We start from the raw sequence: 23,671 nt of genomic DNA on the forward strand, positions 1-23,671 counted from the left end.
CGTTTGGCAGGGCTCCGGCCGGAGCCGCTGGTGGAGCCCTGCCAAACAGGGCCATAGATTGAAACACCCATGGGGAAACTCTCAAAACATTACTATATCGAATAGCCAAATTGCATGAAGGCAGCACAATTAAATATATATTGTCACAAGAAAATTTTGGACCCATGGGGAGTGAATCCACCAGTCCCACATCCCCACTCCAGGGGGAGTTGGTAAAACATGACATCTTCATAGATTATTAATCTGAAGGTGGTCATCCTGCAGCTATGCTTAGAAGACATCAGGATTGAAGCGCCCAGGTATGGAGTTGTTCTGCTGAGCCTGCTTGAGGTGCATTGTGAGGGCATAGTTGTTTATCTGCAGAACATGACCAAAACCCAAAAGTTTCGTCAGTTGACATGTCACTGAGAAAAGAAACATGACTGAAGGACTAGGATTATTACCTCTAATGTCCTCACTTGTTCCTGGTATTGCAAAACAAGTTGCTTCAAGCTTTGGACTTCATGAGACCTTTCATCAAACTCCTTTTGGCGCTCATGCTGAATGGCGACTGCCCGCTTCAGGACAGCGTTCTCTCGCAGAACGACTGTCAATTGCTCCTTGAGCATCATGTTTTCCTATATGACAAGGAAATGTGCAAGTATTATTAATGAACATGCCCTCCTCGCTCATCAAGATTTCTACAAAATTAATCAAATGCTACAGGTAATTACAGGATCAGGATGTAATAACCCGTGTGTACCTTATGCAGATTTTGTGAAGCTTCAGCTCCAGCACGCTCTACAATGGACTTCTCCAAAGCTTCCAAAGCTCTAGATGCCCGAGCCCGTGCGTCATCTATGTCAGAAGCATTAGTCATCTCACTGACAAATAGCTCAACCCATTCAGAGCCATTATTACTTGTCTGATAATTATCAGCGGCAGGCAGATGTTCTGTAGAGGTATCCACACCACCATCAGGAATGCCTATTAAGGATGCAAAATCATTGCTACTATCAGTAATACAATCTGGAAATCTAGGGTTGCTTTTCAGAAATTAAAAAAAAAGAATTAGGAAATAAATTGTGATACAATCATATTACCAAGGCAGTAATACTATTCTAGGTGATACATCATTATGTTAACCACTAAATGCAGTGCAAGAGCTCACAGCTTGATGTTATGTCAAGGTGAAGTTATGCGCAAAACCAGAGACAAAGCAGTATGATCCAATTCTATGTATTATAAATTTATGATCCAAGCATGAGTTTGAGACATCGCATGGTTACAAATTTATGGATTAACAAATCAAGGAAACCTTAGTAATATAATAGGGCTCCAAATAATACTCATGGACAAATTCAAATGGGAGTATCAAAACCCAAGCTTCCATCAATTCATTGCCGGAGGTATGATTGTTGAAACATGATTGCATCAAAGGAAAACAAGGGTCTTTGGTAGAAAAACAACCTTCAACAGATGGCTGAATTACAGTATGCTGGCCATTTTCAGATTTGAGACCAGTGGACTCCAAGCGCAGCTCGTTCAAACTCTTTATTGCAGAATCCAAGTCATCTCCAGATGATTCCAGAGCCTTTTCAAGCAACTACAATTGTTTCAAATAACCATTGTCAGCTTAGTTGCACATATAGTATAGATAATAGCAGAGAAAGTAAATATCTGCATTTAGTACAAATAAGACCTAGTTCATACTACACAGAAATAATTCAAACCATCAGGAGCCAGCAGGAGAATAATTTTGTGCCTATGTAGGAAAACCTTGTAGATTAAAGAAATTCATTTTGTGTGCTGGGGACATCACATTCTTGAAACAGCTACAGGACATGATGTGTACAGCTTCAGAAGTGAGACGAATTAACTATGGCTAATCCATATGTTCATAGACCTCCCCTTGGCAATTACCACTGTAGAAGAAAGCTTACACAGGATATCAGTTGATGAAAACATATTGACAAACGATTTTCAGTGCCATCATGCCCCAAAGCCATCGAATGCAGCAGTGGCAACCCATTCTAGAATTCTATTTCTACCTTCACAGTATCCCAAGCACCTGAGCAAGCATTTAAGCATATATCAATCAAAGACAACACAGGAAATGGAGCTTTTCAGCCTAACATCTCGTAGTTTGTAAGTAAAAAGACATCAAACCCAGAAAAGGAGCTCCATTTCAGCTTCCAGGTGCCATTATCTTCCGATTCCGCGCCCAAATCCCCATCAGCACACGATAAAATCGCTGGGGATCACAACTTTACCCGCAGCGAAACCGCGCCTCGGCGTCGGAGTACCGATCCCACCCGAAATGGTGAGCGCTAGATCACGGGGACCGGAGCCGCATCTCGCCATCTACGACCTACGGGACATGGGGAGAGGAAAGGATAGAGCTCGGGAGGCGTACCTGGGGATCCATGTCGGGGAAGAGGGGGATCAGCTGGAGCAGGAGCCCCTCCCGGCGGCCGCGGTGCGGCGGGGAGCGGCGGGACCTCTTGGCCGCCGGGTGGTGGTGGTGAGGGGAGGGAGGGGACGGCGGGAGGAGCTCGTCGGCGAAGATGGAGGAGGACCTCTTGCCACAGACTACCGCAGACATGGTGCCGCCGCCCTCCCGCGCCGCCGCCTCGTCGCGCCGCCGCAGCACCCGGTCCCCGCCGCCGCCGTCGCCCTAGTCCCCGCCGCCGCGGGACATCCGCCGCGCGCGCGCTTCCTCCCCGCCCCGCCGACGATCCCACGTCCGGCCTCGACCCCGCTCCCTCTCTGTGGTCGCCGCCGCGTCGGAGAGCCGCCCTGATTGGTCTGGTCCCGGGTCGCAAGATGGGCTCTGATGGGGTTGGGTTGGGTTCGTGACGGCTTCGTCCGTGCTCGCCGAGAGCGGGGGGGTATTTATCGCGTTGTCCCTTCTCGTTTACCGTTGATTTTTTTTTTGCCCCACTCTCTCCTCTTTTTCCTTTTAAAATAATCTGTTTAGTGTTTATACGTTAGCTTGTGGCCTGCGTCTGCGTGGGACCTGCGCGTTCTTTTTTTTCGTGTAGTGGAACGTGAGTGTGTTCACACGGCGCAGCTTTGCCGGGTGCTGTATGGCAGACAGGTGGGCCCGGGTTGGGTCGCCGGCGGGCCCCAGCGCGGGGCGCTTTTTGCATCTGACCGTCCGTCCCGTGACCTAGGGCGATTTCCGTGCAAGATGTTCCCCGAGTGAGTCGTGCAGCTGTGACTGCGATCCATGCGTCGGGGCTCTGCATGATTTGATCAAGGGACCACAGATAAGATACGAAAAACGACTTTGTATCATCCTGAATGCGATCGCGACCAGGCCACCGAGGCTGATACGCACGGGCATACTGACATGGCATTTACAGTTGAATGCACCAAGTGAAGAACAAACTTTCAAAAGATGAGAAGAACGTGGTGGAATATTCCTTCAAACTGAAATACACAACTGACACTGGAACGGCAAGTCCATGGGAGATGATGGATCTAGAGTGATGCCACTGTGTATAGTCATGCTGGTGATCCACGGGCTGAGAGCCAGAAACATATATGTACATATAGGTATCCGCCAGCTTACATACATATATATGACGCAAAAACGGGGCCCCTATGAATCTAACCCCGATTGCGAGTTTCTCCATAGCTGGGCAAACCTTACTATCCTCGCAACCGGATCACCAAATATACTATCCTCCATGATTTTCATGCAGATAAACAATCGTACAACAGCATGTCAAGCTTCCAGGCTCCCAAAGCATGGAGGCATTGTTTATCCTGAGGCTACTCTCTGGCCCTATATATGCTCATCATATAATTTTGATCAAGCCGCATAGGTTTTGAGGATCTAATTCACAAGAATATACATAGGTGCTTTCTCAATTCTCATCTGTCGAGCAACCAGTTAAGGACCGTCTTCTTAGGGAGAACTTCGCCACTGCCTTCTTTCTCTGGCTTCACGGCGGTATTTACAGCATTGCGGATGACAGCATTGAGGCGCAGCCTCAGCTGCGCATTATCGATAAGCAGATCAGACAGCATTCTCGTTGTATCTTCACCAGTAACAATTGCCTCTTCAGTGGACATAGTTAATGAGGATCTACTATCAGAATTGTCACCATCATCAGAAGAACCTTGCTCATCATCTCGTGCTAGAAGTTGAGCCTGGAGGTATGAATGCACAGCATAGATTAGTAAAGGCACCCACATTAAGTGGTGGGATGAAGTTGAGTGTTGACCGCATGAAATTTGTTTTCCAGGGTGAAAAAAATCTACAACTTAAACCAAATGATTCAAGGATCCAATGCGGCTATATCCAGGTAAAATTTATCATAAATGCCTCAGACTCCAAATTTAGAACCAAAGAAAAACTAGCTTCTACTGAAGAAGGCATTGTTACAAAATTCCAAACATGAGTTGCAACTCAGAGTGCAAGCCCTTGTTGCAGAACTAGATGTGGCAAACTTGTGATTCATCTTAACAATTATAAAGCTAGGAAGTTGGTGGGGAGCTGGGGACATTATCCAAGTTTACCTAACTACACCCAGTTTCACAAAATTGAAACAATCTAGATTCAATTAAAAAAAGAATTCAGAAACTAAGCTATTTCACAATACTGCTCCAGCTCCAGCTTCGAAGCTGGATTAGTCGTCTCTATGTTACTATGTTAGGATAAAATATCTTTCCCGTTTCAAATTATAGGTCATTTTGGTTTTCTAGATACATTGTTTTTCCGATGTATCTAGACATAACCTACATCTAGGTGCATAGCAAATGTAATGTATATAGAAAAGCCAAACCAACCTATAATTTGAAACGGAGCTTGTAACACAATTCTAATCTTCTTGCATAACATTCTACTTTACCATAGGACAAAAAGTATCTTTTTCTATATTGAAGGAAAGAAACATAGCTTTGGCTGCTCTCCAGGAATACAAGACTAGAATTTGGCCAAGCAGGCCCAGGTAATAAATGACATTAGTCTACCATAACATTTAAAACAGGTAATAGATGACATTAGTCTATCACAACATTTAAATTTTACCTCTGCAACGAGTAGGCGTATTCTGTTGTCTGATGTTGCCAGAAGATCTAGTGCATCAGGCAAGGACGACGGATCTATAGTAAAGTTGTCTTGTTCTTCTGCTAGAAATTTAGCACTACATTCCTGTAGACGCTCACGCAGCAGTCTGCACTCGTGAAGAATTTTTTCTCGGGATAACCTCATACGTGTTGACCGCTGCTTCTCTCTATTAATAACCCTCTGGCACAAAAAAAAGATACTATTAAAAATACTGAATGCATAAAATTTGAAATTACAGCATTACAAGTGTACAGAAGCTTGGATTTAAGTAATTGATCTTGAGATGTTAGCATGCATAAAAATACACATCCCGTTTCTTCAGCTCATGCAATTAATAAGTAAATAAAGAAGCAGTACTAAATTCGAATACCCAAAAATCAAGAATGTACAAAGAGAAATCCTTTTAGACCATAGCTTGTATAAATAGATCAACTGTTATCCATCCAAGTTTGACAAGAGGAATCGCATGGAGATAACAAAATAAAACAAAGTGTTCGTGCATTTGTTGGTCTTAAGAACAATCGCAGCCTTTAACTGCTCTTCCCAGCTTGATAAAGCAACTTCATCCCATCCACAACAACAACAACAACAACAACAACGTAGCCTTTTTTCCCAAGCAAGTTGGGGTAGGCTAGAGATGAAACCCGAAAGAAATAAGTTCAAGGTTCAGGCACATTGATAGCTAGTCTCCAAGCGCTCCTATCAACTTCATCCCATCCACGATTGAAAAAAAAAAAGAAACACGCGGAGATGTTAAAAACCAAAAGAAAAAAAAAATACTCATGGTCTAGTGATTGAGATAGTCATATTTTTTAATGCTAGAACATCTTACCAGCTAGCATGCACCACGCTTAACATGGCAACAGTTCTATAGGATTTTAAGTTTTAAGTTCCAGGGTAGCATGCAGGGTACACAAGTGAAAGAAAGGGCAGTTAGTTAGTTAGCCATATTGGTACAACAAGTTTACAACCAGCTGAAAATGTTGAGCATGCTGTCAGTAAGAGCAAACAAGCATTGCTAGAAAACCACCAAAATTGCTATTGCTATAACAATGTTCGAGGGTTATCATTTTAGATATTAGGCTCACTATACCTCTAAATCAGTCTTCTCCTCAAGATACTGATTCAGCACTTTCTTCATCTCTTTTTGGGAGTTTCTAAGAGACTTGACCTCTTTGACAAGAACCTTCATATCTGCTTTAGACTTTGCCTCAACTTCTCCAAGACGCTGTTTCAAACTCTCAACTTCTTTTCGTTTGATTTCCAATTCTTCAATTAATGTTTCATTTTCACCACTAGCAGATGTTATCTCTGACTCCGCATGAGTTTTCTCATTCTGCACATTACAGCATGAGGAAATCAGTACCTTCATATGGCTAATAAAATAACTAGACCACAAGAAAGTGAAGAAAAAGCTACTTGATCAATCTTCAGGTTGGACTCCATCTCAGAGTACTTCCTGCGCAGCTCATCCATATCCCATTGCATCTGGGTAATCCTCTCTCTTTCAGCCAGGATAGCTTGTTGTAAAGTCTCTCGACCTTTTTGCTTTGTGGCCTCCAATTCAACCTCCAAATCTTTAACCTACATGAGAAATCATAAATACTGAACAGAGTGCCTAGAATCCACAGAATGGTTGATACACACAAATCCATTGAATGTAACTAACAATGCACAAAAAATAACAAAACATATAGTAACTTGAAAAACCATACAATGTTAAACTCAACACGGAAACTGAAAGCACATTTTGTTTTTAATGTACGAACCTCTAATACTAAGTAGAGCTCGATGCATGCAAATTATAAAGTAATGAATAGTATGAACTATGAAAAGCAATACTTTTGTAGTAAGATACTCTTTGACAGCTGCTTCCTGATTTATTCTTGCTATGAGATCCTCCATATCAGTTTTTGCTGTCCCTATTCTTCGTTGCATGGTGATCAAAAGTCTAGATAACTTCTGTTTTTGATCATTTGGAAGGATGACTTGTGTATCCACATCATACAAAAGCTGCATATCTAAACCAGTAAGATGCTCTGTTTGACTAATATGTCCATCCACAGGACCATCCCATAGGGAACTACTAGCACCTGGAACAGACAGTTCACTTCCTCTTAAAGAGCTCAAATCACTCCCAATACTTTCAGAAGAGTCCTTCCGAGCATGGCCGGGATTAGAATCATGATCCTCTTCAGAAACAACTCCCCTGTAAGACGCTACCGAACCATTTCTACCATCATGTTCCAAAAAGACCCCTTTCCTGTGATTCGGGACACTATTAACATGCTCATCGGACTGATCTAAGATAGCTTCTCCCAACACACCATTCCCAGTTGCTCCTGTCAGACTGCTACCACGAGTAAGTGCATGATTTATTTGATTGGACTCAGTGAGAGAACCAGAAGCAGGTCCATCAGGATGTGGAGAAGAGTCGGTACTACTTTTAGCAGAAGAACCTGCTTCAGAAGGGCGCCCATTCCGCTCTTGGAAATCTAAATTCAGTACAACAATATAATTAAACCTGCTATTATGTTCAATGTGCACACTAAAGACAATGAATACTTTACAGTTAGGGGGGAATATAAATCAAATAGCACATACATGAACGTGCGGCAGCTTCAAGTTCAAGAAAAGCAGCAACAGGAGCACTTCTTGACAAATCAATGTCAGAAAGCAACTTTTGCATCCACTCCTCCAATGCATGCCTTCTCTGCAACCAGAACAGTTTGAGAACACAAAGTCTAAGTAGAACACAAAATAGCTACTTAACATAAAGCATCCAGGTGACATGGGGAAATTAACAAGTATGTTGAGTCAAGATGCATCTTACCTCTTCTAGAAGCAACCTGCTTGTATTTATTCTCAAGAAAGCATGCTTCGGAGGAGCCGACGGGACATCTTTTCTGGGAAATGCACTCTTAAGCTGCAGCATGGGACAATTTAAGTATGAGAGAAAATATTGAACTTGAAAGAAAACACATGGTTATGAAATGATATATCAGGAGCTAATGAATATGGAATAGCAGAGTTTCATTGGCATATCATATTCGGAGATCACCAAGTTAAATAATATGACAAGGTTCTCCATAAAAACAAATCATAGCAAATGAAACATATCGACATCAGAACAAAGCAATGATCATTTTTCCTTAGGTTAATAAGGAGGACTGTGAACTAGTGTTGGTACAGACTTGTAACTTGTAAGAACAGTGGAACCGTAGGTGTTAGAAGATGAACCACTGCATATCTATGTAATGCATTGCAACAGGTAATGCAGCAACGAGTAGCAACATCAGTAAGTTTGTGCAGTGCAGTACACAATGATACTTACAGATTGAATGCATTTCTAAAACTTAATAGAGTAGCGGCACATTCAAGTCATTATCGACAAAATTGGTTATTTAGAGCTACAAAGTGATTTTTTTCATGATGATTGCATTCTAAAACTTACTGTCAGTCCGAGCAGCTTGCCAGGTTAGTTGGGCTAAAGAACGATTGTTCTTTTTAAAAGGATTAAAGGAGCATGCCTTTTTTTTCTCTCCGAAAAGACCAACTATTCAAAGACTTGTTTCACTTCGCCTTTCCTTGTTCAATATTCTCAACCCATAGAACTACATACCCATAGCTATTATCGGTAATGACGGTAAGTAGTAATGGTATATTCAGATAGCGTGAGCAGATTTTGAGTTACGGGAAGATAAATATCGCACGTTTAAGATGCTCGATATTTGAAACAACAAATGACAACACTTGGAATATTTGAAATAACATGGCGCCCCAACTTACATCAGAACATAACTTCAAAAAGTCACTAAACCTTCGGAGAATTCCATGGCTTGAGCTAAAGCCTTCTGGAGATTGTATACCAACATGTATCCTGTAAAACTGTCCTTTATGGGCATTAAAGAGAGATACATAAAAAGAAGAATGGCAAAGTTTAGATAAATCAAGGTTCAAGATGAACACGACATGCAAATGATAAGTGCCTTTTCCCAGTTGATTGCAACTATTCACATCACACACAAAAAAGGGAATATGTAACACAATCTTTTAGAAACACACTGAGGTCCCAAAATATAGTTAATAACATATTAAGATGTCCAAATACTTGTAAAAGGAGACGTCCTTAAAAGAAAAACAGTTTTTGCTGAATAATTTCTTTTCTCCATTTTCCATTGGTTCATAAAAGTTCTGTGGCACATGTAGCTAAATTTATTGTATAACAAGGACATTAGGACAATCCCTGAAACACCTTCCAATTGGCATATGGAATGCAACTAAATTGACTGTATTCAAGTCATTTACGGCATGCATTGATACAAATGGGAGAAATAAGAAGCCTACAATGTGAAACTACAAGGTAAACAGTACTTACAACGACAGATTTCAAAAAGCTGTCAGCGGTCACACCAGCTTCAGGTGTCTGAGTGATCCAAGAAGGTATCATCACACAGTAGCTCCATCCTGTTTGAGGGTTATGTGGCCATATGGTGTTCCTTCCCTCCTACATGCAGGCAACAAGCCCATTGACAGCGTCAACTAATAGGCAGTTCAGAGCATTTTGCTGAAACCAATAAAGTACAAGAAATGTTCCTTGATGGAAACCCTTTAGAATAGGGATGCCTTTTCATGGAAACTCTGCCACGGTTTACATCTTTGTGCATTAGCGAATTTTCCAAATTAAGCATACAGAATTATTTCAGGCAAAAGTGTGGTAAAGGTGCCATTGATCATACTAACTTGAAACCTTCATAACTGACACAACATAGGCAGAAATTCAAATCATGCAATAACGCTCCAGCTAAATTACAACGGACACCTGTAATCCTGGAAAAAAGAAGCTCTCAGACTCCACAGAAGACTGTTACCGAGTAACAAGGCAATAAAGGTGGAGTACAACTGATTTTTTCCAACCCCACTCTCATCAAAAGTACACTATGAAACACAAAATCTACTTCTTACAAGATAAACATAATCCAAAACCCTAATAGAAGGAGCAGACTTAAAATTGACTCATCCACTCCCACACTCAGCAAGCTAATGCGTCAAGCCCATATCCTACTCCTCGCAAGTGAAATACGACAAAATTCAAAACCCTAACGGAAGGAAAGCTCTAAGCTACTGAATCAGCAAACCCGCACAACGTGATGCTCAACTCGGCGAATTTGGCTGCAGATCCCAACCCACACATTTAATACCCGGACACATGCAGCAACATACTAGTACGACCCACGCAGCTGCAGCGATATCCAACCCGAAACCGCCTGCCCCATCGAACGATCGGCAACACCCCAATCACGGCGAACACACTACGTGCCGCGGAATCGAGCAAAGCAGCACCGAATCCAGCCCGGAAGCGGGATCGCCAGCGCCCCAGCAGCGCCGCCGGCGGGAGCCGGCATCTGCCCCCGAGATCAGAGCGGGAGCCGGATCGAGACGGCGCGGGGCGGGGGCGGGGGCGGCGCGAACGGAGTTGGGAGCAGGAGATGCGAGAGGGGATCGCGGCGGGGGGCGCTCACCCATCTCTTCGGGGGAGGGCTCCAGTCCATGCCGAGCGGCAGCGGCGAGGTGCCGTCGTGGCGGTGCTTCGGGGGGCTGGGGGCCTTCTTCCGCCTCGACGACGGCGTCGCCATCGCCGCCGCGCCGCGCGGAACGGCGGGATCGGGGCGGACGAATCTGCCGAGGCGTCGCGCCGACGATTCCGTAGTTTCCCACTAGTGCTGGAGGGAGATTAGAGGCAGCCGCGGAGAGGAGGCGGACGCGGAGGGGAGGCGGACGGGCGGACGCTCCCGCGGTCTCGCATCAAACTGTCAACGCCAGCAAAGGCAGCGTCCGCCCCGCCGTGCCTTCCACGGTTTGGTTCCACCGCCGCTGTGTTGCTGATGGCGTTGGTGGTGGAGTGGAGCTGGGCCGGCCGGCTGGACGGGAGGCCGTTTTTTCTTTTTTATATTTTTTAAAAATAAAAATTTCAAATATATATATTCGTTTTGAAATATTTCAAAAATATCCCCCGGTCGTCCCCATAGGGCGACAGGCCCTAATTGTAAATTTTTTTGCTTCAAATTCGCAACGAGGTCCCTGGCAAAAAAAAGGCCCGTCGCCCCCCAACGGGCGACAGGGGCCTGTCGCCCACCCCAAGGGCGACAGGGTCCCCTCCCCCTATATAAGCTCTGGCCGCCATATGCCGCCATCCTCTTTGTCATTTGAGCATAAAAATTCAGGAAAAAAGAGAGGGTGAGGAGAAGGAAAGCGGCGAAGCTCTGCCGAATTGCGTACTTGTGATCTACCGGTAACTTCCGTATGAATCCATTGATATTGTATAACAATTTAATTTAATTAGCGGATTAGCTGAATTAGATTTGGTGCTTTAGAACACTCGTTTAGTATTACAATTTCAGTACTATTACATACTTGTTTTTAAATTAATTATAAATTAAAATAGAATTATGAAAGTACCTTATTGATATTGCAGTATAAGGCAATGATTGCCTCCAATTGTGGAGGATTTTCATGGACCGAAGAAAAATCTAGTATAATACTTGATATCATGACCCATCTTGTTATCAGTAAGAAGTTGGATCCGTTAGCGGATGGTACGATAGAGATGGTGTTGTCCAAAGTAGTAGAATTTAAAGATATCACATTATTTCGAGGTATTACAACGCAAGATGTAAAGGGACATCTGCTAGAACGTCGAAAGATATACATGAAAGTATGTGAACTAGCGAATCATCCTAATATCATTGGATTCTTACAAAATTCTTGTAAGATATGGATGCGGCCAGAGGTGTATGAGATGCACATTAAGATAACTCTCATTCAGTTGTAATCCCGTCCGTTATTTCGAATCCATATTTATGAAACAGTAACATTGTTTTTTAATTATACGGTAGGATTACCCCGAGGACACGGAGTTGATTAACAAAACGATACCAAATTTCCGTAAATTGGTATGTATCTTCGGTGGTGGACTTATGCCGCAAACTAGACGAAGGAGGCGGATAAGATCTTCGTGTGATAGTACTTGGCTTGCGCAAGAACAGATGTCCAGAGGTTCGTCAAGTAATGTTGCACCACCTGCAGCACAAACTTGTGTTAACTGGGATGACGACATGGATGACTTCATGCCCCCCAAACCATGGCCTCCAACACATGATGTTCCTCCCCTTTACATGAACCTAGAATCAGAAAGGAGACAAATGGAAAGGCAAGAGGTTCGTCAAGTCATGTTGCACCACCTGCAGCACAAACTTGTGTTAACTGGGATGACGACATGGATAACTTCATGCCCCCCAAACCATGACCTCCAATACATCATGTTACTCGCAGCTAGATACACTATGGTTACTATTTTGAGCTATTCGAGCGTGTAGTCATCATCATCGTCGGCAGGATCTCGGCCGCTAACTCCTACCGCACCTAACTTGTCCTTCATTAAATCACGGAAAAAATTCGCAAGAACTTCCCTTATTTCACGAGCATTATGGAACCCACAAACATAGCAAGTTCACATCAATAGTATGTTTAGAAACAAATGACAAGTAAACTAGCACAATCATAAACATCGGATACAAATAAGCGGTCCACAGCTATCTCATTACAAATAAACATTAGATATATCTAACCACCCCTAGGGCATCGGACCCTCTTATCCCTCTGCTGGGCACGGACATGGCCCTCAGAGTAGGTGAGAACATCCGGAGATCTCACCTGTCGCTCAGGACGCGCAAGGGGTTGCGGTGTCTACTGCTGAGAGATCCCAAGTGGTGCTCCTCCTAGCTGTGAATACCCCAAGACATCGGGGTCACCTTGCGCGGCAGGCTCTTCTGGAGTCAAGCTGTCGAGGTCGTCTAAGGTGAATGCCTCGTTATCTGGTCGAAAGGAGGAAGAAGAAGGTCCGGCGCCCGCATCCGGGTAGAATCCTACGCATAAAATGTGGATGTTAGCGTACGCCTGTGTATTTCGTCATGACATGTAGAAACCGAAATACGAAACATAAACTAACCTGTGTAGACCGGTATCTGTGGCCCCGGTGTCATCCCTGGATACGGTCCGCCAACTGGTGCTGTCTCTCTAAACATTCCAGTATGGCCGAACGCAGTAGCTGGATCGTATCCTGTATGTGATATTAGTAAATATGTAGGAACACTTGATCTAATTTTAAAAAGATATGTACGTTACCTGCACTTGGGAAGAACTGCGACGTCGGCCCGTGCACGGTCGACGGACAAGGGAACGACGAGGAGGCCTCGGACGACCCGTGGCTGTCTTCGTACTGCACACGGCTTCCCAAGTTGTGCACTACCTGACGCAACTGATCACGCTGCCTCGACCATGCCTCTGTCTGCTCAAACTGGGTCATTGGGGATCCGGCACGTACCCTCATCAGGTAAGTCGAGCAGTCCGTCTCCATCATGTTGCAAAGGCGAAACTGCATCCATTCAGTAAAGGTACAGTTAGAAACACATGAATTATCTTACGAATATGAATATATATATATATGCAAATATGATCAAGAGACTCACCGCGCCAGCTAGTGCCTCCACGTGGTGCCGGGCATAGCCATCTTGAGGCCTCGCCTGGTGTGGCTGCGGGTGAGTGTCAACGTAAACCAGACGAGCCCGAGTCCGGGGTAAGTACCAGGTGAGGTAAGCTCTAAAGGAGCTGTCTGTGTGTGGTCCTGTTGGATGGACCAAGTGCTCGTCTGCCTGTTCCCATTGGTCCACCCACGGCTGCAGCTTGGTGAGCCAATCATCAGAGCACGGCAAGCCACTCATTGACAACCTACAAAAGTGGACCACGAAGAATCGTTAGATTCGACACGAATGTATGAGCCAAGTTCATTCATAATTACCTGTGATCCTGGCGACGGACACGCTCCAACGCAGTGGGCACCGGAAACTCCTGGCGCTGCCCAAACTGTCTCCTGACTCTCCAGGGGCAATATGCCTCAACCGCGATGTCATAAACCAGGACGGCGGTAGAAAGCCACAGGCTCGCATTCGCGGAGCAGTGCGAAGACAGGCCTGCTGGTGCACGGGTAGCCACAGCCTCTGGGCTGTAAGGCTCCCAGACAACGTCCTCGGGCGTCAGCATGTCGAGCTCCGAAACAAACTCAGGATATGCGCGTCTAACCTGCGCATGCGCCCAGGACCTCTGCATACATAAGTGATAAACAATAATATTTCATTACATACCAGTCACACCAATCGTGGTGTATAGAGATCGCCTCCCCGGGTGGATGAGGACGTAGCACCTCTAGGGCTCGGTGCTCAACAGCTGCAAAGTAAGACCTGTGGCTCGAGTCGATCACTGGGTCTAGCAAGGAGTCCATCTCCATACCTGCATTCAAAAATATATGAGAACACATAGGTAAATATATATTTCATACAAACTGGACACATAGGTACAATAATACTTCATTACATACCTGCAATATTTTATTACTACATATTACAAATAATGAAACATAATTGTGGATCATGACACCGATTGCCTTCCACGAGCAATTCTCGCCGATGCTCGTCTGAACGTAGGAGGTGCTCCATCTCTCGGATTTCTGGAAGAACCGACGTCAGCAGCATCGTGAAGTGCATTCTGAGGACACTTCTTGTAGTTGTGACCCAAGCTCCACATTGGCTGCAACGCTTTTGTGCCTTGCTTGCTTCCGACTCGTCCATACCATTCCGAATACGACGTGTCTGACGACGACATTTGCCTTTCTTAGTGGCTGCATCAGGAATAAACATCTTATTCTCATTATCCTGAGTGAAAGGACCCACAATTCCAATCCCGTATACCTCATGTCCCTAGGTGGATACAGCTGCTTCCTTGCTGAAGTAAGGTGAAACAAATACTCCTGGCTGCAACGCAGACTCTGCACATGCCGCAATGAGATGGGAGCATGGCAAATGCAGTAACTTAGGCTTCATGCAAGAGCAGAAGGCTTTGCCATCTACTGTAATCAAACTCTCATGTACCACCCTATCTCTACGGATACCACGACCACTTCTATCCTTGCATAGAACCTCAAATCTATGCTCCATTGTACCTGTCGATATGACGCGGTGCAGTTTGGCCTTTTCAATCTTCTCTTGCATATATTGTGTCAATCTTTTGCAAAACTGAATTTGGGGGTTGCTGATGTTTATGCTTGCAGCCGTGTAACGTTCTCTGAAATACTTCATGCACTCATACATGATGAACTCAACAATTCCCACAAGAGGAAAGACACGACAAAAACGCATAACCATATTGAAACACTCTGCATGATTCGTTGTCTAAATACCGTAACGTATTCCGTTGGTATCATAAAGGAATGACCATTTCTCCTTAGGTGCACCTCGAATCTAGTGTGAAAATGGCTTCTCAATTGAATCCCTAGCCTCTGCAGCCTGACTCATGCCTGCTCCTGATGCCCTTACCTTCACTAGCTCTGAAGTCAACTGATCAAGCATCTGCCATAATGCATTGAATTTTCTCTGTTGATTTTGGGTGCACAACCTCTTAAACAGCTTCTTAAGATACTTGTTCTTGAAGTGCTCATAGAAGTTTGCACCCATATACCTAATGCACCACCTGTTTTGGACATCGGGCCACAATGGAGGCGTTGTCGCAGTTCCACGTTGCAATTTCAGTATTGATTGCAGCAGACCTGCATGCCTATCACTAATAAGGCACACATCTGGGCGTGCAGCAACAACATGAATCTTCACTCGTTCAAGAAACCAATACCAACTGTCTATGTTCTCATTCTCAACAAATGCAAATGCGAGCGGAACTATTTGGTTGTTGCAATATACACCGATTGCGGTGAGTATCTGACCTTTATACCTTCCAGTCAAAAATGTGCCATCAATGCAGATCACCGGAAGACAAAACTGAAATGCTCTAACACAAGCACCGATGCAAAAGAAGGCTCGTTGCATAATTCTTTGTCCCCTAGTCACGGCTGGTACGAGGTATGTGTCATAAAAGCTTACAGGATTTCTAGCAGCAATCTGGGATAACATACGAGGTAGGTTATCATATGATGCCTCGTATGTGCCGAACCGCATCTCGAACACCCTTTGTTTAGCCCTCCATGCCTTCAAATAACTGATGGTGTACTGGTAAGTCTGCTCAATGTGTCGAACAATCATTTTTGGCTCATAATTAAAGTTGTCCATAATAAACCCATACATTTGCTTTGCAACAAAGTCGCATGATATATTGCGATGCGAGGTAAGAACTTCTGACAGCAAACAAGTGTGCTCTGTCACAATGGAACATTTCTAGTTGGACTTCTATTTTCCCTTGAATGCATATACTCGCCATGGACATCCATCATTCACACACTTCACCTCATATTCTTTACTGACAGACTTTACGACTCTGAATTCTCGTTTCAATGATATTGCCCATAGTCTCACAGCATCTTTTACGGCTTCAATGTTTGGATATGTTGCACTTTGCACTACCTCATTCCCTCTGTACTCCCACTCCTGATTTCGTACATCTTCTGCGACATGACTTCCAAAACCATGCTCCTTCCACTCTTTTGGCAATGAGTACTGCTCGTCATCAGATGAGCCCTCATATTCTTCCATCTCTATTGCGGTTTGGTCTTCAGCCTCCATCTCGTCCACAATGCTATGTATCCTCTCTCCCTCATCAGCAAGGCCCTGTGGTCCCATGTTTTGATTCTCTGTCTCTTCTGACTCATCTTGCTCAACATAATTGGTATCTCTTCGAATACTCGGAGTTCCTTGATCTGCATAATGTTGGATTTCATTTTGTGTCTTCTCCCGGATTTGAACAAGAATGGCCAGAGGCCACCCACGCTCTAGAGCTGCTTGCATGTACTTCTGCCAGTCATCAGTGCTTTGTATCATCATCAATTCCCATAATTCACTTTCTACCTCCCAATTTACAAGAGACTGGACGGTGATCACATGTGTCAACGGATCAACACGGAACCCACGCTGCAGTCACTTACATATGGAACCAAAACTCCTTTCCAGAGGTTTATCTATGGCGTTAGATGTGCACTTAAAGGCAGAAAGATATACTCCATTTGGCCCATACATAACATTATATTCACCATAAAATACTTGAAACTGCATCTTGCTCGACATATCTGTATATCACATAATACTTATCGAGTTATACTCTTTACTTCACTACCTTATTCAATAAGCCGTAAAAACTAAGTATGAAATTCAACTACAACGTATAAGTATTCATAACTACGTGATGACACTCAAATTCTATACTACATACGCTAAATTCTATTCTAAATCATAATTAATTTATAAACACGTCTCTAATAGTACTGCAATTGTAATAATAAATATATAGTACTAATTTTCTAAACTAATTTACTACTACGTAACTACAAACTAAAGTATCATTAAACTCCTACTTAAATGGTTCTACTATAGCAATAATTAAATTAAATTACTCACCACAACTTAAATTACTCCTACTTAAATGCGTAGTACTTAAACAGAAAAATATATCAACTAAATGTACTAACCTACAGATCATAAGTGCTGAATCCGGCAGGGCTTCGACGCTTCCCTTCTCCTCACCCCTCTTTTTTTTTCTGGATTTTTGGTGGAATTTTCGGGCTCAAATGAGGAGGGAAGGGGGGTTGGACCTTATATAGGAGAGCCTGCCCCGGTCGCCCGCGGGGGGGGGGGGGCGAAAGCCCCCTGCCGCGCCCGTGGGCTGGGCCCACTGGTCGCCCGAGGGGGCTGACAGGCCCCCCTATCGCCCGTTGGGGGGGCGACCGACCCCTTTTTTTTCCAAGAACCTCATTGCAAATTTGAATAAAAAAATTACACTTAAGGTCTGTCGCCCTATGGGGGGCGACCGGGGAGTATTTTTGAAATATTTCAAAACGGACATATATTTTTAAAATTTTTATTTTTAAAAAATATAAAAAAGAAAAAAGCGCGGACGGGAGCGGCGGTCGCTTTGGCGCGGCGGTGGTGCGGTTCGGCTCGGTTGGATCCGGACCTCTCGGCCCACGATTTGAGTCGTGCTTGTGATCGCCTTGTTTGTAAATTGTGTATATATAAATGCAAATTATGGATTATTGCTAGAACAAGTTATTCACGAAGAATGTGATCATTATTTTCCATCGATCTGACGCACAAAAAAAGTAGTGATTTTTTTCCTTTTGAAAATTGCTGGCCCTAAATGATCGTGTATACACATTGTGAGTTTTTCCTTTTGAGCCGTAATTTTTTTTTCCTTCGTCCAAACAAGCCCTGTACACATTGCCAAGTTTGCTGCAGTTTATGAACCGCTTTGCCTGAGCTCAGCATAAAGACCCGTTGGTCTATATGCGTTGTTGCTGCCCTAAGTACGTATACATAAAGTACTTTTCGACGTGTAAAAAACTTATCACCCATGCACTTTACGAAGTGATAGGCATGCATGTTTTTTTTTATTATACAAGACACTTACAACACATATACTCACACACCTATAAATATAGGTACGCAAATTCTAGCTCTATGAGCATCTTTAAAGTCTGAGCCAGTAAATTTTCAAGATTGTAAAAATCACCATAGGTGCCTCACTGTCAACAGAAACGTCGTCTAACACTGAATACACATCACTATTAAATCCTAAAATATTCGCTCTCGTGGAGTCGAACTTAAGATCTAGGGTGCTACCGAGACCATTATAATCACTAGGCGTTTTTTGGCATGGGCATGAGACCATTATAATCACTAGGCGTTTTTTGGCATGGGCATGCGTGTTTGCCTGTTAGGGGCCTACTGGATAGACACGTTTGTCAAAACAACTTCTTAGGCTGTCCACAATGGCAAGAGCAAGAGCAAATTTGCTCTTGCCTCGTTTCCCACGCCCTCTCTGTCTACAGTGCCAAACAGTGCATCTACAGTGTCAAACAGTAGATTTACTCCTCCATTTCCTCCTCTCGCTGTGGATGGTCAACTCATATCTTCTGGGGGTATTTTGGAAGGGCTGCTTCTGAAACAGCCTACCAATGAAGGAAAATTTGACAAAAGAAACAACTTACAACTCATGTCCTTAGGGGATATAAGTATTTGGGGTCCCTAAGTATTTTGGAAGGGCCGCTTCTGAAACAGCCTCACCAATGAAGGAAAGTTTGACCCAAAAAAAAGAATAGTGTTATCAGGCTGTCGGTTATTTTTTATTGGTGAACAGATTCTCGCTGCAGTGCCTCATTTTAAGTAAAAATAAGTGAGGCCAGAGTAATTAAAAGCCGTACCAGACATTTTAACACCTTCGTCCTTTGCAGTATGTATCTATCTAATGGGAACGTATCGGGTGCAAACCAACCTCTTCATGCAAACTATGAAAATTTCAATTTAAGTTATTGAATCAACATCCAAGGAGTATGAAAGATTGAATAATTTTACAATCTAGGCCTGCCCTTGGATTGGGTAATCACACTTTTGCAAATCCCCTCTCCCACCTCTCTACGCCCCTCCCCTTAAATGTTGATATAATGGTCTAAATTGAAATTTTCATAATTTGTATGGAGAAATTGGTTTGCACCTGATATATTTCTCTATCTAATACCATAAACACTACGGTAATTGCAATAGCTAAATACTACTACCACAGAGCCCACTCATATAGACCATTTGGTCCAAATACAACATTGTGGTCCTTAGTCTTAACTGTTGACATAACCGTACAGTCACTACAATCTGCTACTCTGAAGATTTCTACAACAACATAGCCTTTTTCCCAAGCAAGTTAGAGTAGGCTAGAGATGAAACCCGAAAGAAATAAGTTCAAGGTTCAGGCACGTTGATAGCTAGTCTCCAAACGCTCCTATCCAAAGCTATCTCTTTAAAGATATTCCACTCTTTAAGGTCTCTCTTAACCGACTCATCCCACATCAGCTCGAATAATAGTATCGATTCAGTATTCCACCATTAAGCTGAAATGCACCATGCATGAGCGTCACAAGTCTCGCCAAACAAAGTGAGTGGGGCAAAGAAATCAAATGTTCCCTCAGAGAATGTAACATCAACTGTGATGATACAATGTTACTTCACAATCCAAACACAGCACCGAGATACTGCTGTCAGACCGGAGGTAACATGCCGGCATCAAAGCACCGGAAAGCGGCAAAGAAATCTAGGGTGCTGATTTAGTCCATCCTGCCCTTCACCACATGTTCTCTCACTTCAGTCGGCGTTCTGCACCCACAAGCGCGATACATAAGGTGATAATAAGCAAATGAAGTTCCCTGGTACAACGATTCCTTACTCTTTACTATCAATTTCTTTTAGAGACATGGTGGATATCACTAAAGAGTGGTAACAGAAAGTTCATTCCAGTGAACTTACACGATCAGCACGTATCCTCCCCACCCGCTAAGGCAGTCACGATCTACTGATGACATCAGAGCTTGGGATACAGTCTCGAAGAGTTCGTCAGGTTCCTATGTTATGAGAAAAAAAGGATGATACTGTTTCACTTTGCTCAAAATAAGAACAGAACTGAAGTAAAAGTACAGCCCAGAAAAGAAACTTCATAAACATGGTAGACCCAAAACAAATGTGAAAAATGTCATATGCCATGTCTTATTCTCAAGAAAACAGGCTGATGAAGCGTAGGAAGACATATACCATGTTTGGCTTGTACATGGATTCACAAGCACCATACAAAGATTCTGATGCTGTCCCAGAAACAACAAAATCCTTGGCTAGTTCCCTGCATAGGAAGATACATCTTCAATCAGTTCACTAGAACACAGCACTGACAGAGGCATAATGAGGGTGATGAACAAGAGCTATCAAATTTGGTCGACAAACAAATTATCATCAAGCACAGTTCCCCTGTTCCAAACATTGTTTTAGGATTCTAGTTGGTCAAACACTCAAACTTCATTAATGTGAAACATCAATAAGTACAAAGTTACATAGATTGACAAACAAATAATCGATGTTACTAGATTCACTGTACAAGATACTTTCATAGTATATACCTTTCTGTAATTAAAATAGTACTATTATTAAATAATTGCAAGTCAAAATGTCATATTAGAGACTGTATGGATGTCTTAAACTACTTACATTTGAAACCAGAGGGAAAAGATAAGATTTGAGGAGCAAGTTCCAATACTCAGATTATCAATAATTTTTTTGTCTGAAAATTTTGTGATCAACCATGTATTTGTTTACAATAAATACAAGTTGCGTGCATGTGCGCCAAGAGGAAGAATCAAATGAACAATATTGAATATTCAGAATTGTATCTTAGCACAGTTTTTTTTTTTGCTAAATAACATGTTACATTATCTTGCCCTATTTATTGTGAAATATATCCCCCAGGCGAACAAGAACTTAAATTGGCGTATCAACACAGTAAAATTGATGTAGATGATAAGCATAGCAGAATTTTCATTCCATGGCATTGAGAAATTTTCACATTCCTTTGGCGCCATGACCTTTTTTGGAACTGGTTCGAACTTCTAGCATGGTTGTTAATGCCATTTTCAGGACAATAATTGCGAACTATAAGGAAAAGTTCTACAAACCATGAAACCAATGGCATGGGATGATGAAACTCATTAGCCAAAAAAATTGGTTTCACTAATAGTCTAATACCATAAAATGCAATTTTCCAAGCAGAAATAAACCAAGGTTCAAAAAGTTAAAACAAGGTAAACAGGTACCTACTTTGCCCCAATGCAGTCCATGGTACAAATAAACGGCTCATTGTTATCTCCAAGTCCAGCAATGACTGGTTGGCAGAAATATGGCCCAAATCTGAAAATTTCATGTGGCGTGATAAAAATTAGATGAACATTGCAATTGCCATGAGTCAGCATCAGTACTGGAACACAAGAGATAATTTATGAGCAACTGCAAATTGAAAGACTTCAAAAAACGGTGCATATCAATCAGAATCTTCATAAATATGAGCATACCTACCCTAGTTCCTTAGATAATGATTTAGTTTCATCTTCCTCCTTTAAGAAGAAAAAACTTTGCAACATATCATTCTAGTTGTAACAAGGGTTCTTTAAAATTGTCAATGAGGTTGGTTTACGTTCAGCTAATTCTGGAGAAAATAGATAATTCATAGCTTGACCATAACAAGCATACAAAGTACATATGAAGTACTCCCTTAGTGTCGCAGCAAGTTTAGAATACAAAACAACACATCTAGCGTCAAAGTTCTGCATCCCCAAACACCATTACAGTATGATGTTGAATATTCTGACCAATTACAAAACCTAATATCTTGTGCACAGAAAAGTATGTACTTATTTTTGGATCCAAACGAAACAATTAATGGTGGCAACACCGATGTATAGTTCATAGAAAGCACATTCAGCACAAAGCCACAAACAGGCAATCCGTGCAACATACACTAGCATAAACTTTCATAGCATAACGGTCAGATCCCTAGGTGTAGGAGCTGCCAGACAGGGTCCAAGACCTGGCGGCACACACGCGCACACACACACAAAAAAAAAAAGAAACCCTCACTGGCGACCCTAAAAAAATAGTTGCAGGGTGCCAGTAGCCCTACAGGGGTAGCACCGTAGTAGCAGTGGTTGCCGGCCCAGGTAATAGTGCAGACATGTAGGGGTGAAGCTGGGTTCGGGGCCTTTTCTTGGTCGGTTAACTAAGAGCTTCTTCTTAGTGCAATACTGTGGGGGCGGTCTTTCCCCGCCGGCTGATTTTTTTTTTTAAAAAAAACTTTAGACATAAATTTGTGTGAGCGCAAAGCTTCACTTCCATCTGTTCCCAAAAATACATGTCAACACTAAAATCACTGTACTTGTCTCCAGTAGACCTTCCTATGACCAAACACTCAAGCAGCATCAAAATTCCAGTAAATTGTGCATCTACTGTCTCACAATCTGGCAGAGCATTAAGACAAGAACTACCAAGCAAGGTCTATCCAGTATTCTACACAATTCCACCAAAACTGCGGTAGTAAAATTTTCACCTCTTCTCGTAAAGGAGCGCAGAAACGAGGCTGGCGAAGGTCTCGGGTTTCATGTCCCTCTCCTCCCGCAGCTGATACAGCTTGTGTCTAAACACCAGCCTCTGGTACCTGCACAGGGACCCAAAACCCTAAGCCGCCGAACCAAAAAAAAAAAACAGCCCGTGGGGCGGGCAGGGGCCGAATCCGGGAGCCGCGACTCACAGCGTCTGGGCGTCGGTGGCGAGCCCCGAGAGGCCGATGTATAGCTTGTCGTGGATCTTGAACACCCGCTGGAAGTCAGTGGCGATGGTCTGCAGCTGCACGCCCAGCCGCCGGTCGCTGGCGATCGCGAAGCAGTTCTTCCCCACCATCGCCATCACGGCGGACCCGTTGTACTCGAAGATCTGCGAGGGGCGGGGGTCGAAAACCCGTCAGGAATTCGAGATCCAGAGGGAGGGGAGGAAGGCACGGGTGGCGCGGTGGTCGGGGGTACTCACCGACATGGCCGGAGCTGCGGCGAGGTCGCGGAGGAGGGTTCGATTGGTGCGTCGGCGTCGAGGAGCGGAGCGGAGCAAAGGGGTGGTAGTAGCGACGGAGGTGGGCTTTTTGATGGAGGCCGAGTTGGGCTTCTTGGTGAGCAAGAAGAAGGGTCCAGCGATGCCGGAACCGTCC

At 43.5% G+C, this 23,671-nt stretch overlaps 3 protein-coding genes across 4 annotated transcripts; all 3 read right to left on the reverse strand.

Annotated features, from left to right (window-relative positions):
• Nucleotides 1-58: 58 nt before the first annotated feature.
• LOC120704029 lies at nt 59-2,853 on the reverse strand. Of its 2 annotated transcripts, none has more exons than XM_039988269.1 (5): nt 2,396-2,853; nt 1,450-1,585; nt 743-966; nt 444-617; nt 59-357 (listed from the first exon to the last, which is right to left on the reverse strand). In XM_039988269.1, the coding sequence occupies exons 1-5, from the start codon at nt 2,582-2,584 to the stop codon at nt 271-273; spliced, it is 810 nt and encodes a 269-aa protein (XP_039844203.1). In that variant the 5' UTR covers nt 2,585-2,853; the 3' UTR covers nt 59-270. The 2 variants fall into 2 exon arrangements, with proteins under 2 accessions (XP_039844203.1, XP_039844204.1); XM_039988270.1 differs by lacking the exon at nt 2,396-2,853 and adding an exon at nt 1,923-2,363.
• A 581-nt stretch (nt 2,854-3,434) lies between these two features.
• On the reverse strand, nt 3,435-10,880 carry LOC120704030 (PX domain-containing protein EREL1-like). The gene is made up of 10 exons (XM_039988271.1): nt 10,582-10,880; nt 9,438-9,566; nt 8,849-8,947; nt 7,893-7,985; nt 7,664-7,772; nt 6,902-7,554; nt 6,479-6,643; nt 6,153-6,395; nt 5,021-5,239; nt 3,435-4,140 (listed from the first exon to the last, which is right to left on the reverse strand). The coding sequence occupies exons 1-10, from the start codon at nt 10,693-10,695 to the stop codon at nt 3,862-3,864; spliced, it is 2,103 nt and encodes a 700-aa protein (XP_039844205.1). The 5' UTR covers nt 10,696-10,880; the 3' UTR covers nt 3,435-3,861.
• A 9,069-nt stretch (nt 10,881-19,949) lies between these two features.
• Nucleotides 19,950-23,671, reverse strand: LOC120704031 (proteasome subunit beta type-3). Its single transcript, XM_039988272.1, has 7 exons — nt 23,497-23,671; nt 23,222-23,403; nt 23,021-23,128; nt 21,739-21,828; nt 20,686-20,770; nt 20,404-20,498; nt 19,950-20,253 (listed from the first exon to the last, which is right to left on the reverse strand). The coding sequence occupies exons 1-7, from the start codon at nt 23,500-23,502 to the stop codon at nt 20,205-20,207; spliced, it is 615 nt and encodes a 204-aa protein (XP_039844206.1). The 5' UTR covers nt 23,503-23,671; the 3' UTR covers nt 19,950-20,204.

This window comes from Panicum virgatum, chromosome 4K (genome assembly GCF_016808335.1).
Source record: "Panicum virgatum strain AP13 chromosome 4K, P.virgatum_v5, whole genome shotgun sequence".
Classification (NCBI taxonomy): Eukaryota; Viridiplantae; Streptophyta; class Magnoliopsida; order Poales; family Poaceae; genus Panicum; species Panicum virgatum.

Coding starts and splice junctions, on each gene's coding strand:
- LOC120704029 (XM_039988269.1), bottom strand. CDS start 2,584: ATGTCTGCGGTAGTCTGTGGCAAGAGGTCCTCCTCCATCTTCGCCGAC. Junction 1,586..2,395: donor TCCCCGACATGGATCCCCAG/GTACGCCTCCCG, acceptor AAACAATTGTAG/TTGCTTGAAAAGGCTCTGGA. Junction 358..443: donor AACAAGTGAGGACATTAGAG/GTAATAATCCTA, acceptor CATGTTCTGCAG/ATAAACAACTATGCCCTCAC.
- LOC120704030 (XM_039988271.1), bottom strand. CDS start 10,695: ATGGCGACGCCGTCGTCGAGGCGGAAGAAGGCCCCCAGCCCCCCGAAG. Junction 8,948..9,437: donor GCTTTTTGAAATCTGTCGTT/GTAAGTACTGTT, acceptor CATAAAGGACAG/TTTTACAGGATACATGTTGG. Junction 6,396..6,478: donor CCAACCTGAAGATTGATCAA/GTAGCTTTTTCT, acceptor TGTAATGTGCAG/AATGAGAAAACTCATGCGGA.
- LOC120704031 (XM_039988272.1), bottom strand. Junction 21,829..23,020: donor GCGCTCCTTTACGAGAAGAG/GTGAAAATTTTA, acceptor TGAAATTTTCAG/ATTTGGGCCATATTTCTGCC. Junction 20,771..21,738: donor ATGGACTGCATTGGGGCAAA/GTAGGTACCTGT, acceptor CTTCCTATGCAG/GGAACTAGCCAAGGATTTTG.